The 11,835-nt window shown below is 38.8% G+C and overlaps 2 protein-coding genes across 2 annotated transcripts; both read left to right on the top strand.

The window, feature by feature from the left end:
* Positions 1-1,288: 1,288 nt before the first annotated feature.
* Positions 1,289-2,683, top strand: LOC146172473 (uncharacterized). The gene is made up of 3 exons (XM_084585772.1): positions 1,289-1,475; positions 1,934-2,008; positions 2,565-2,683. The coding sequence occupies exons 1-3, from the start codon at positions 1,289-1,291 to the stop codon at positions 2,681-2,683; spliced, it is 381 nt and encodes a 126-aa protein (XP_084441898.1).
* Positions 2,684-3,450: 767 nt separating this feature from the next.
* Positions 3,451-11,512, top strand: LOC146172472 (uncharacterized). The gene is made up of 7 exons (XM_084586031.1): positions 3,451-3,514; positions 3,620-3,734; positions 4,088-4,143; positions 6,830-7,023; positions 8,698-8,857; positions 9,230-9,341; positions 11,412-11,512. Exons 2-7 carry the CDS (start codon positions 3,652-3,654, stop codon positions 11,461-11,463), a joined length of 657 nt encoding a protein of 218 aa, XP_084442157.1. The 5' UTR covers positions 3,451-3,514; positions 3,620-3,651; the 3' UTR covers positions 11,464-11,512.
* The last annotated feature ends 323 nt before the right edge of the window (positions 11,513-11,835 follow it).

Below are 11,835 nucleotides of genomic sequence, written 5' to 3'. Positions count from 1 at the left end.
ATTCCCAGAAACAAATGCACTTCTGCGAACTGATGACAGTTTTTTGCAAAAGACTCAGGAAGAGCACCACGTCAGTGACACTCCCCTTAGGTCGTTACCCATAGGACTCGTGTCCCAGTTTCCATTAGATTACATGCATTTAGTCTGTATCGGGGTCACCAAAAAGTTATTGGTTCTCTGGATGAAGGGCAGCAAATCGTACCGCCTGCCATCTGCAAGTCTAAGTGAAATTTCTCAACGCTTAGTTGACCTTAAGCAGTTCTGCTGCACAGAGTTTGCACGTTTGCCACGGCCATTGAAAGACCTAGCATTTTGGAAGGCAACTGAGCTTCGTTCTTTTCTCCTATACCTGGGTCCTACTGTACTGAAAGGTATCTTGGATCAACAGAGATACGAGCATTTCCTTGTTTTGCACGTTGCTATCAGAATTCTTGCAAGCCCGAGCATGTGCAGGACTTACAATGATTATGCCAAGGAACTCCTAACTTTTTTTGTACGCACCTTCAAAACATTATACGGTCTTGACAAGGTTTCATACAATGTGCATAATCTTGTGCATCTAGCAGATGATGTTATAAACCATGGGGCGCTTGATAACTTTAGTGCATTTGCAGCTGAAAGTTTTATGTTTCAGCTGAAACGTCTTGTCAGGAGCTCAACCCGTCCCCTCGAGCAGTTACACAACAGAATTAGTGAGCTCAGTGCCAGCGGTGAGTTGTATGCCATGCAGAAAACATTGGGGCAACCAGTTGAATATAGGCAAATGCACACTGGAGAACAGCTTCTGCCAGACTTCTGCAATGGGCCACAGTTTCAAGCTGCTCTTTTTCCAGAGTTCATCATAAAGTCCACTGTTGGGGATAACTGCTGCCTCCTCTATGACTCCAGCATTGTGTTAGTAGCAGATTTTTGCTACGATAAATCTGGATCTAAAGTGCTCATTGGAAGACAGTTCACATCATTACGTGACTTTTACAATGTACCATGCAGGTCCAGTGACTTGAACATTTTTGTTGTATCGAAACTATCACCTTACAAAGTGTGGCACTTGTCTACTATCCAGTGCAAGTGTGTATTGCTGCCACATTTGAGGTCGAGCAGTGAATATTTGGTCTTACCACTTCTACATTCTGTTTAATTTTGTTTCACATTCCTGCTTTGTTCAGTGTGAGTTTTGATATTTTTGGTCTTACCACTTCTACATTCTTCTTAATTTTGTTTCAGATTCTCGTTCTATGCAGTGTGAGTTCTTATATTTTTATTTTTGAAGCTTTTCCTCAAGCACAGGATGTTTGCTGTTGTAAGATTTTGCAAAGACAGCAGCGTGAAGGTTGTCCCATCAAACTGGCTCGAAAATGGCCAGTGCTTTTGGCCACGACATTTGAAACCGTCAAGAACAGTGAAAGCTGTCAAACACAGGGAAGTGCCGGATTCAACATACACGAAGTATGACATTGTCGTCTTGAGCATGGAAGGTAGGGAACCTCAACATTTTCTGCTCCTCCTTTCCACTCTTGTGGCTGGCTTGTTTTTTCGTAATTGCACATATTTCCATACTCTTTTATGGTCTTCTATATAACAACTGGTAGTATGTACTCAACATCTGAGAGTATGAGGTTAGTTTGCTTAGGATAGTGACCTGTGAAAATGTATACTTAAGTGAATTATGTATCTAAAGAAGGCACTGAAGTAACTAAAAATGTACAGTGGTAAGTGCTGAGGCACTGCAAGTATGACAAGAAATGCAAGCACTGCAAGGAGTGCCTAGTGCACTCACCTGTCTGCATCGTGCCTGGACCTTTTATACATTTTGCATCACTGCTTTATGCAATAAGTGTCTTTTGTTATCAGTATGCTACCAAACTGCTGGTCTGAAAGAATAGCTGCTTTAGTTTTTTAATAGTGCGTGGTAAATCTGTTTTTACTTTCTTAGACACCTATGACAAAGCCAGAATGAAGTTGAAAAAGGCTGAGGATACTGATGACATAGCAACATCAACAGATCAAGGTAAATATGTGTAATCTTACCTATTGTGACTTTTGCAACATAATTTTAGCAGTCCTTATTTCTGTCGGGTACAAAAACTGAATCCAAAATGTGAAACAAGCTAAAATTGAAGATTTTTTTTTTTCTATTTCTCTTTGTTCAATTAAGGTGTTTGCATACTCTAAAAACAGTATTTTTGCTTTTAGTGACATTTCTTCATGGCTCTAAGCTTGGTTCTAAGAGGTTACAAATTTCTAAATGGCTGTGCTACATTATAATCACTAATATTGAGACTAGCAAATTGTAAATAATTTTAATCACTGAGCCATACACATGTAGCAGCACGCACCTTTTTAATTTTAACATTTCATGGCTGAACAGGTGGTAAAGTGGTATACACAGACAAACAAAAACTTCAGTTGCGAGTTAGCGCCTGTCCGTGTCGTTCTGTTGTTGTCCGCATGTCCTTTCCACACGTTTTCAGTCGTGCATATGAACCAACTTGGCCAACTTTGTGCTCATAGTAAAATGTTTTTGTACATGTCAACTGCTTACAATGCCTTTGTTTGTTTTGTAGAGAAAGGTCGTGGGAAACGAAAGAGGCGCATAGTGAACTGGTCCTCCGATGATTCCGATATAGATACTGATCCAGGGCTGAGAAATTTGCCTCCACCTCCCTTCAGCCATCGAGGGTAAGAAAATTTTGCTTTTTTTTAGAGCAGGACCTGAGGCAGAGTTTTAGATATATAATACCCTGGTTTTATACAGTGCACACGTACAAACATGTTCCCACAGAGGATAAAGTTGTCTCCCATATGCATAGTAAATAAAAGGATTTTGTGTGACTATCTTATCTTTTTTTATGTGACAGGTAATTAAGGCAGTTATTAATGTTGCAAAAGTTGAAGATATTGCACTCTAGATTAGCCAGTTTGATCTAAACTGAAACTCTACCAATATGAGAAAAACTTAATAATTCTGAAGAAAAAAAATTGGACATGTGTAATGAAGTCCTTATTCGTTTTATTTCTAACATCTTATTCAGGGTTTGCAGTGCACCTGTCTCCCAGGAAACTGGTTTTCCTGACATTCCGTCCTGCTCTATTAATGGTAAGCGCATTTATGACTGTTTGGTTCCAGAAGCTAGGATTTCTACTAGGATTGGCTGATTGTATATTTACTTAAGCTTCTTAAACATGTTGTTACTGCACATGGCTACCATAAAAATTAATGCAAATTGTGTTTTAGGGTTGCAAAAAAAAGGAAACTTGGTGCAGTAATTGTGTAGCCTCTCACTAATAGCTGCATTGACGAGCTTTGCATTTGAAATCTATATGCTGTTAATCTATGTTCTCATGAATTAGGTATTGTGTTTGCGCTGAAGTCACTTATACCATACCTGCAGGCTTAGCCGTTCTGTTCCAAATAGAAAAGTCTTTTGGGTAACAGCTAGTTATGTATAATTCTATGCAGTGCCTGAGCACCAATGTACAGTAAATCACCAGGAGGCATCTTCAGCTCCCATCGGTAACTAAAACTTTATTGCACTTGAGACATCAGAACATTGCATATCTTTCACACCTTTTTCATTGTTTTAAAAACATACTAACGATTCCTTCAATCCTTTTCTAGAAAGAGCCAATGGAAAACGTCGGACACAAACTATGTCCTTGTCTTCTGATGAGTACAATGGGGATGATGACGAAGAGATAAGAAGCTTTCCTCTAACCCCATTCAGTCGGCGAACGTAAGGGAAATTTTTCTTTTTTCAGAGGAAAAACAAAAACCAGAAACATGTTTTAGAGTATATAATACCCTCACTTTACACAATGTATACATGTACAGCATGGTCCCATAAATGCTGAATGTCCCCGGTAAGCAACTTTAATATAACAAGAGGATTTTGCTTAAATTTGTGTCTAATTTAACAGGTAAGGTTGTTATTGATATGTTTCAAAGGTCATTGCATTATTTATCTTAATGCTACTTTCATCTAAACAGAAATACAACCGTATTGAAAAGAATGAAATGGCTGTGAAAGCATTCAGCATCTGTAACAAGACTATAATGCATTTAATGTGTCTCATTCGGTGATTGCAGTGCAGCCACTTCCCAGGACAAAGGGCTTTCTGACATTTCATCCTTCACTTTCAATGGTAAGTGCATCTACAACCATTTAGATTCATAAACTATGATTTTTGTTGGGAATGGCTGCTTGTGTGCTTCACCCGCTGCAGTGACATAGCAATTAGGGTGCTTGACTATTGTACCCAAGGATGCTGGGTTGTATCCCGTCCATGGCAGCTGCTTTTCTATGAAGACGAAAAGCAGAGTGCCTGTGTTCTTTGCAGTGTTTGTGCATGTTAAAGAACCACCCCAGGAGGTGTAAATTTTTGAAGCACCTCACTATGCTGTCTCATAGCCTGAGTCACTTGGGACATTAAACCTCAAAAACCAACTGAACCAACCATGATAGTATGTTCGTTCAAGCTCCGCAAATATCTTGCTATTGTGAGCCACAGTAGTTGATGCTTCAGAGTGGCAACAAATTCTAGAAATGTACTTGGTGCAGTTATCGTGTAGTCTCTCGCTAATTAATAATGTAGCTGCATTGGAAAGCTCAGCATTTTGTACCTATAATCTGTGTTCAGAGGAATTAGGAACTGTGTCTACACTTGAATCACCTTGCAGAGTGCTATATTCCTACAGGCTTAGCAGTTCTGCACCAGATAGTTTCAATGATATACATATCTTTGTTAACAGCAAGTTGTATATAATTGAATGTAGTGCCTGAGCGTCATTTCCCTGCGAATTATCAGCACACATATTCAGCGACCATTTGTAACTAAAATTTCTTTGTATTAATGCCATCAAAACATTGCACATTATTTCATTCTTTTAAAGATGTACTATGACTCTTGCATTGCAGCCTGATTCTGTGAGCTGAAAGTGTAGTGTTTTATATCACTGTTAACAGTGTTTTATCTAAAATGGGTCACACTTAGAGAATAAACTGGTAAGGTTAATACACTTGAATTATGCTAGTTGAGCTCTAGTACATTTAATCTTTCTGTTGGGGTGCCACAACAAATATTGCTACACTATAGACTGCCTTAAAGATGAAATTGATGGGAACATGAAATTGGTCGTACCAGTTAATCAAAAAGCCCTCTAAAAATGGTATGCTAGCAGGCTAGGTCTGTCTATACATGAGTGTATGTCTTAATTGATAAGAATGGAAACTGAATAACATAACTTTTTGTAGGAGAGCTGCAAACAGAGCCTTTATTGCATTTAGAGCATTCTCTGGTCTAATGTTTGAAAAGTGTCTGCAAAATTTAAGAATGCTATGAATTTCAGTGTGTTTGTATGTTTGTAGTTTGGTATTTTTCTGCCATGCTTTGATGTGTGCTAGATTGAAGTATCCATACATAAATAAATATTGCATTATGCATGGAGTGAGCTGAAGAGAAACAAGCTCACTATACACTGTTTGAAAATGGTGCTGGCAGTTTTTCCCTTGTCTTTTTTCCTTTTGTTTGTTGTATCCCACACCTGCTCTATTTTTTCTGGTTGTTCACTTTCCATGCTGCTTTAAGCGTGTTGAAGGTGTCTATCAAGGTAGCCATGAGTGTATTTTATCTTCCTTCTCCTATGGCATACCTCTTACTAGTGGTCCATTTGTAGAAATGTGTAAGTTTACTTCTCTGCAAGGCTTGCTTTTCAACCAGTCTCGTTCTCAGACAGCACTTTCACATTATTTGAAGCAACAGAGGCAAATTCTTCTATCTAAGTAAACTCTGGCATGTCTCCAGTTGACTTCAAGATGACTCGGGAAGAGGTATAGAAAAGGTACAGTGGTTGAATACCACCCTTTTACATGTAAAAAAAGAGGATGAAGGGGATGGAGATTGCCCAACGTTTGCTTCTTGAGCATGACTGGTTGTGGCCCATTCTTCACATTCCCTGTAACATTTTTGCGAACTGCCAACATGACCATCCCATAAAGAGGCGTCTGCCTCTTTTGGTTTCGACGAAGACTGCGAAAGTGGCATTTGGGAATGAGACATTTTGGTTGGAAAACAAGCCTTGCAGAGAAGCTGACATACATATTTCTGCAAATGGTCCATTCTATGATCAGACACACTTTTGCACCTTTCCTTATACCCTGAAAATGCACGGCAATATCTGGCCATCTATGCTGGGATAGCCCACTGCAACTCTCGTCATTTGAAAATGGGTCTCTGGAGTGCTGTGGCAATGTGCAGCATGTTATGGGCTTCCAATGCCAAGATGTTTTTGTCAAATGTCCTGTCATGAAACATATTTACATTTCAAAATTCCTGCATAACTGCCTTTGGGCTCAATAAGAAAATATAGTAAAATATTTTCCTTTCTTGGATTACTTTTGGGGAATCACATTGAGGAAGCTGTGAATAAAGTATTTTTATAAGCTGTATATTTTTAATAGCAAATTGTTGCTTAGTGCTGTCTAAAAACATGGGAAGTATTCAGAAATATGACCAGTTTTCCTTCACTCCATGTCTAAAGGAATCTCCTTTTACCACCTTTGCACTGCACTGTGATACCAAGGATTTTTGTCATTCTGTTTATTGGTGGCTTCTCAAGGGAAAATTTAAAGATGTATAGCACAGTATATTACATTACAAATAGAGTTTTCTTTCACTGCATTAACCCCCGACGGTGAGCAATGGTTGATGGTACAAAAGGGCACATTCAGGAACATGCAGAATTGTAAAGTACTAATTTATTTATTTGCTACTGTGCAATACAGCTAAAGTACCTTTAATTAGCAGGCTTGCACTCTATTTATGCTTTCAGACAACTGTGTTCTCCTGCTGCGAGAAATCTGCTTCATCAAAAAACAGCTTGCAACAGTGATCAAGATTCTTTCGAAAAAAGGAAATTCCGAAGACATTACCGAGGAATGTGTGTCGCTGCCATTGAGAAGTGACGAAGACCTCAATGAGGTAGAAAGGAAGCTACAAGAAAGCAAACAGTTCTGTGCACAAATGGTAAGGTTACTTGAAAGTTCGTAAATTATATTCTTATCTTTGCACAATTAAGCAAATATGAGCAATCTGCTGAACCATACTTTACAATTAATGCCAAGCCTGGTTGTGTATTTTGGTTGTGGCACTGACATAGCCAGAGTTTTAGCGTGTAAATAACTTATGTTCAGTTTAATATCCAGGACAGTGCTTACATTGGGCTGATGCCACTTCAAAAAAAGAAATTTGTAGTCATGAAGATAAAACTATCATTTTGTAACTTTATTTTGCAATATGCACTCGTTGCAGCTCATGCAGCACCGGTCGAATTTTTTTCCCAGCTTTGTGCTAGAATTATGTAAGAAACTTGAGTCACCTGACATAATCATGTATGCAGACGACACTAATGTATTCTTTACAGCCCGTTCCTCTACTGCTCTAGAAGATATCGTCAATTCTTACTTTGAAAATCTGTATATCTGGCTACAGGCTAATAAACTTGCCTAAATCTTTCTAAAACAAATTATATTATATTCCGACGAATAAATACTGTCGATCATTATCTCTTAAATGCAAGGTATGAACAAACACAACTTAAACAAGTCAATAACCATAAACTCCTTTGAGCTTGGTTTAATGAAAATCTTTCATGGAACACTCATGTTTCCAAACTGGTTGATGACATCAGCAAAGTAGCCGGTTGCCTGTACAAGATGGCTAGTTCAGTACCGGTTTGTGTTCAATATACCATGCGTTGCTTTATTCGCAGCTCACATATTGCATCCTCATTTGGGGTATGACAACCCACAGAAATCTTGAGAAATTAATGGTCGTTCAAAAGAGGGTTCTAAAAGCGATCGAAGGGTATTATGGTAGACCACAACATTTGCCTACTGCACCGTTATTCCTCAAGCATCATATGCTAAAAGCCAATCAGATTTATTATTTCCACTTGTTACGACACATCCATCGGTACAGGCTACATGCATCAATACCAGATCGTAGCCCAGCGAGATACGAACTTCGAACCCACAAGAAACTTACCTCTAAAATTGTAAGAAACTACGGCAAACAAACACTAACCTACCAAGTTTCCACTGTTCTTAACAGGCCCAATCTTAATGTTGACTTCACCATTAGCAGCATCACATTCAAACGTGACATTAAAGCATACCTAATTGCAAACAATATTGAACTTTCTCCAATCACATTTCAAGATTTCTGTATGTTGATCTTAACACTTTAGTTAAATTTTCTTGTTTGGGGCAAATGAATCAATCGCCTATGTTAGCAGCTTATGACTGGATGGCCAATTATGATTCTATTGTATATCTCTGTAACGTGGTTTATTTTGTTTTTGTTGTGTACTTTTTTTGCTGCTGTGGTTTTGCGTGTGTAACAGTCTTTTTGTGGCATATGCATTTATTATTTGTGTTAAGTTGTATATGCCTAGATTGATAATGTATTATTTCACTGGTCTGTCAAACTTTGCTTGGGTGTCGAGGCCTCGTCAGGTTTTTCCACCTTTTGCCTCGGCTGCCTCTTTCTGTACAAACAAAACAAAGAAAAAATATACCTGGTTTCATTGAAGTATGAAACTTGTAGACATGTTGCGCACTATCTTGCTTTATTTTCAGTGCTAAAAAGCAGCTCTGTTGCTAGGCAAGTATCACAGTTTGTTTGAAAATTTTACTACAGGCTCGACAGCTGGCTGCCATTGGGGGGAGCACACCCCAATCTGCGACCGCCCGCATCCTGGCAAAAATGGTGCACGATTCTCTTGGCCAAAAATTCAGCCTTTATGGCAAAAAGGGCAAGCGTCCCTTCGTCGACCTGCAGATCTTTGGTGTGTTGCAAAGTGAGTTTCAATTCTTTGTAAGAGTGAATTAGAATCACAGTTAGTTGACAGAAATATCACAGACCTGAGATGTAAGGACTTAAATGGCTAATAACAGCTGTTAGCAGTGAATATAATCATGCATAGTGAAAGTCACAATTTTGCTCAATCACCAAAGATGACGGAACACAAAGTTATAGTTTCCAATTGTAAAGATTGAACAAATTTGTTATTTTGCACTTGCACTATAGGTATACATTGTTTCTCTGCCAAGCACATGAAATGCTGTCACATGATCAGGCACCTCAGCAGGAAATGGCTGAAAACATGTTTTAACAGAATCAGGCTCTAATCATTTTGTGTCGGTTTTCGTGTCTTTATTGCAATTAACAGAGGCTGTCCGACTGATAAATGGGCTCTCGGGTGCGACCTTGGAGCAAATTCAGCAGGCTACAAAAGGCTGGTTGAAAAACTGTCCAGCACGGATGCAGAACGCCACTAAAAGGTACATACACAAGTAGAAGGCAATGTTTTCTTTTGTTATTTCTAATCTTTTACCGTTATGCTACACAAGGGAAACCATAATTTTTAAAATAGAAGTAAATGAAATACACACAGGGAGATACCTATAGCCACTTGGTGTAATTACTGCCTGCCTTCTGTGATACAAATATGCGTGTGCGTGCGTGCGTGCGTGTGTGTGTGTGTGTGTGTGTGTGTGTGTGTGTGTGTGTGTGTGTGTGTGTGTGTGTGTGTGTGTGTGTGTGTGTGTGTGTGTGTGTGTGTGTGTGTGTGTGTGTGTGTGTGTGTGTGTGTGTGTGTGTGTGTGTGTGTGTGTGTGTGTGTGTGTGTGTGTGTGTGTGTGTGTGTGTGTGTGTCTAGTGCATAGGGAGGAAAACCTGTGGTTGCTTAGAGTAACAAATTGGATTCAAAGGGAAGGAAACCTAGCAGGGAGCGCCAGAAAGTTCGGTGGACAGATAAGGTTAAGTTCGCAGGGGTCAAGTGGGTGCAGCTAGCACTGGACCAGGTTAATTGGAGGATTATGGGAGAGGCCTTCACCCTGCAGTAGATATAGCCTGGCTGGCTATGATATATGTTGGATATTTCATGTAACTTGAATCAAGGGTTTAAACAAAGTGAACTTTCCAGCTTACTGAGACCAACAACACATTCTTTGTCATCATGTATAGTGCTCCAGAGTATCTTTATATTCCACTCAATTAGCTAATTAACTAAGATTAAATATGCAAAATCTTTATTATTCACTTTAGTGTACAGTGCACTTCATTAAGTTGTAGACGGGGTTAAATCACAAACTATCAAGTTTTTCTATTAACCTATATTCATCGGAATCATTTTTTCCAGCATTTAAAAAAAACCTATGAAATGCGGAAAAATGCCATGTGTCTGCAATCTTGCACTGTCGTATTGCACTGCCAAACGTGTTTTGAAATAACAAAGTATGCATGCTCACAATCTCGAAATGAGCAGCTGATGAATACCCCCTATCGGCATAGTCTCAAAACTGCATCAGCACATTCTTCCGGAGAACAGAAAGCACGAGCTGCGATAAGCGACAGGCAGGCCACCCGCAGCAATCTGGAACGGAGATTTTATCAAGCTAGCACACTGATGAAACAAAAAAGGAAGAAGCGCTCAAGTCGCCTAATGCAAGGTAGCAAGCCTCATTTCTTTGTGTCATAGTGGAGACCGTAAAATGAGCGACGGCCACATACTTGGGCACAGTTACTGCATACATTTGTTCGTCCAAACGTTGTTGAGAGCACTGCAATGTTATATCACGCAGGCACAATCACATGGTATTTTTTTATATATTGCGGGATATATTATCAAATGCAGGAAAAAATGGCCACGTCATGGTACATTTGTAGAAAAAAAAAGCTTGTTTCCGAACCCGCTCCAGAAATAGATGAAACTAATGAATATTTTATAAAATTTATCCTATCTAGTTAACTAATTGAGCACAAGGTAAAATTACTCTGAATGCCACATGACGGAAAATGATATGCCGTTTGTTTAATCAAGGTTTGATGCACATTATTTTCTTTGAATCAAGTTATGTGAAACACCCGGTATCTATAATGTGAATGAGGGGACTTGTGATGACATACACACAAGTAGTGCGTTGTTTCCTTTTGCAGGAGATAAGTAGATAATTTAAAACGGGCAAGTAGTTCTCAAACATTTCAGTATTTTGCTGAGACTCGGCAGTGATATACTTAGCTAGAGAGCGAACAGTCCAACTTCCGAGTAGAAAAGCAAAATAAGTAAATCTTAAGCGACTTGCCTTTTTTACCTAGCTACTGATTGTAGCATTTTAGCTTCACTCCTATTTCAGTTTAAAATATAAATGCATGCTTCAACCTGGTGATTTAATCCTTGACATTGTCCTTCCTCCCAGAAAGCTTGTGCATATCTGTGTTCGCTGAGGGCTTGTGTATCTAATAGGTATTAGAAAATGCCTTTCCAATGACATTTTTATGGCTTCTGGGCACTGTAAAAAATTTTCGACTGATTGCAAATATGAGTTCTTTTTTTTTTTTTTTTTTTTCAGAATTGAGAAAACTTCTGTACAGGGAGAGGAAAGGCCACAAGAGCGCCCGTGAATTTTCACCTTTCTATGTTCGTTTCTGTTGCCGGGCTCGGATAAGTACCCTTGGACAGCCAGTTTCTAGTCATTGAATTGTTTCAAGTTCCTTGCATTCTTAGTTTTGTGTATCCTCTGAGTTGTGTTCAGTATGTTTTTTTTTGTGTGTGTTCTGAGCTTGTATGTGCTCAGGATACTCCCTTTTTTTTTATTGTGTATTTCAATTTTCTGCATTGTTTTATCTATGTGCTATATATTTTGATTCACAGATGGATGATTTGTTTTATTTTGCACAAAGATTGTGCACATAATTGATTTTTTTCTATGTGCTATATATTGCTATTCATAGAATTTATTTTTTTACTTTGCACGAATGTTGTGCAGATATTTA

The sequence above is a fragment of the Amblyomma maculatum genome, unplaced genomic scaffold, assembly GCF_055883805.1.
Source record: "Amblyomma maculatum isolate TAMU_Amacu unplaced genomic scaffold, ASM5588380v1 scaffold_13, whole genome shotgun sequence".
NCBI lineage: Eukaryota > Metazoa > Arthropoda > Arachnida > Ixodida > Ixodidae > Amblyomma > Amblyomma maculatum.
The sequence above is the reverse complement of the archived record's forward strand: the minus strand, read 5'-3'. Positions and strand labels throughout refer to the sequence as shown.

Bases quoted from the DNA above. Each gene is read 5' to 3' on its own strand.
- LOC146172473 (XM_084585772.1), top strand. From the start codon at position 1,289: ATGTTTGCTGTTGTAAGATTTTGCAAAGACAGCAGCGTGAAGGTTGTC. The intron at 1,476-1,933 runs GTAGGGAACCTC...TTACTTTCTTAG, and splicing joins TGTCGTCTTGAGCATGGAAG to ACACCTATGACAAAGCCAGA. The intron at 2,009-2,564 runs GTAAATATGTGT...TTTGTTTTGTAG, and splicing joins AGCAACATCAACAGATCAAG to AGAAAGGTCGTGGGAAACGA.
- LOC146172472 (XM_084586031.1), top strand. From the start codon at position 3,652: ATGTCCTTGTCTTCTGATGAGTACAATGGGGATGATGACGAAGAGATA. The intron at 3,735-4,087 runs GTAAGGGAAATT...CGGTGATTGCAG, and splicing joins ACCCCATTCAGTCGGCGAAC to TGCAGCCACTTCCCAGGACA. The intron at 9,342-11,411 runs GTACATACACAA...TTTTTTTTTCAG, and splicing joins ATGCAGAACGCCACTAAAAG to AATTGAGAAAACTTCTGTAC.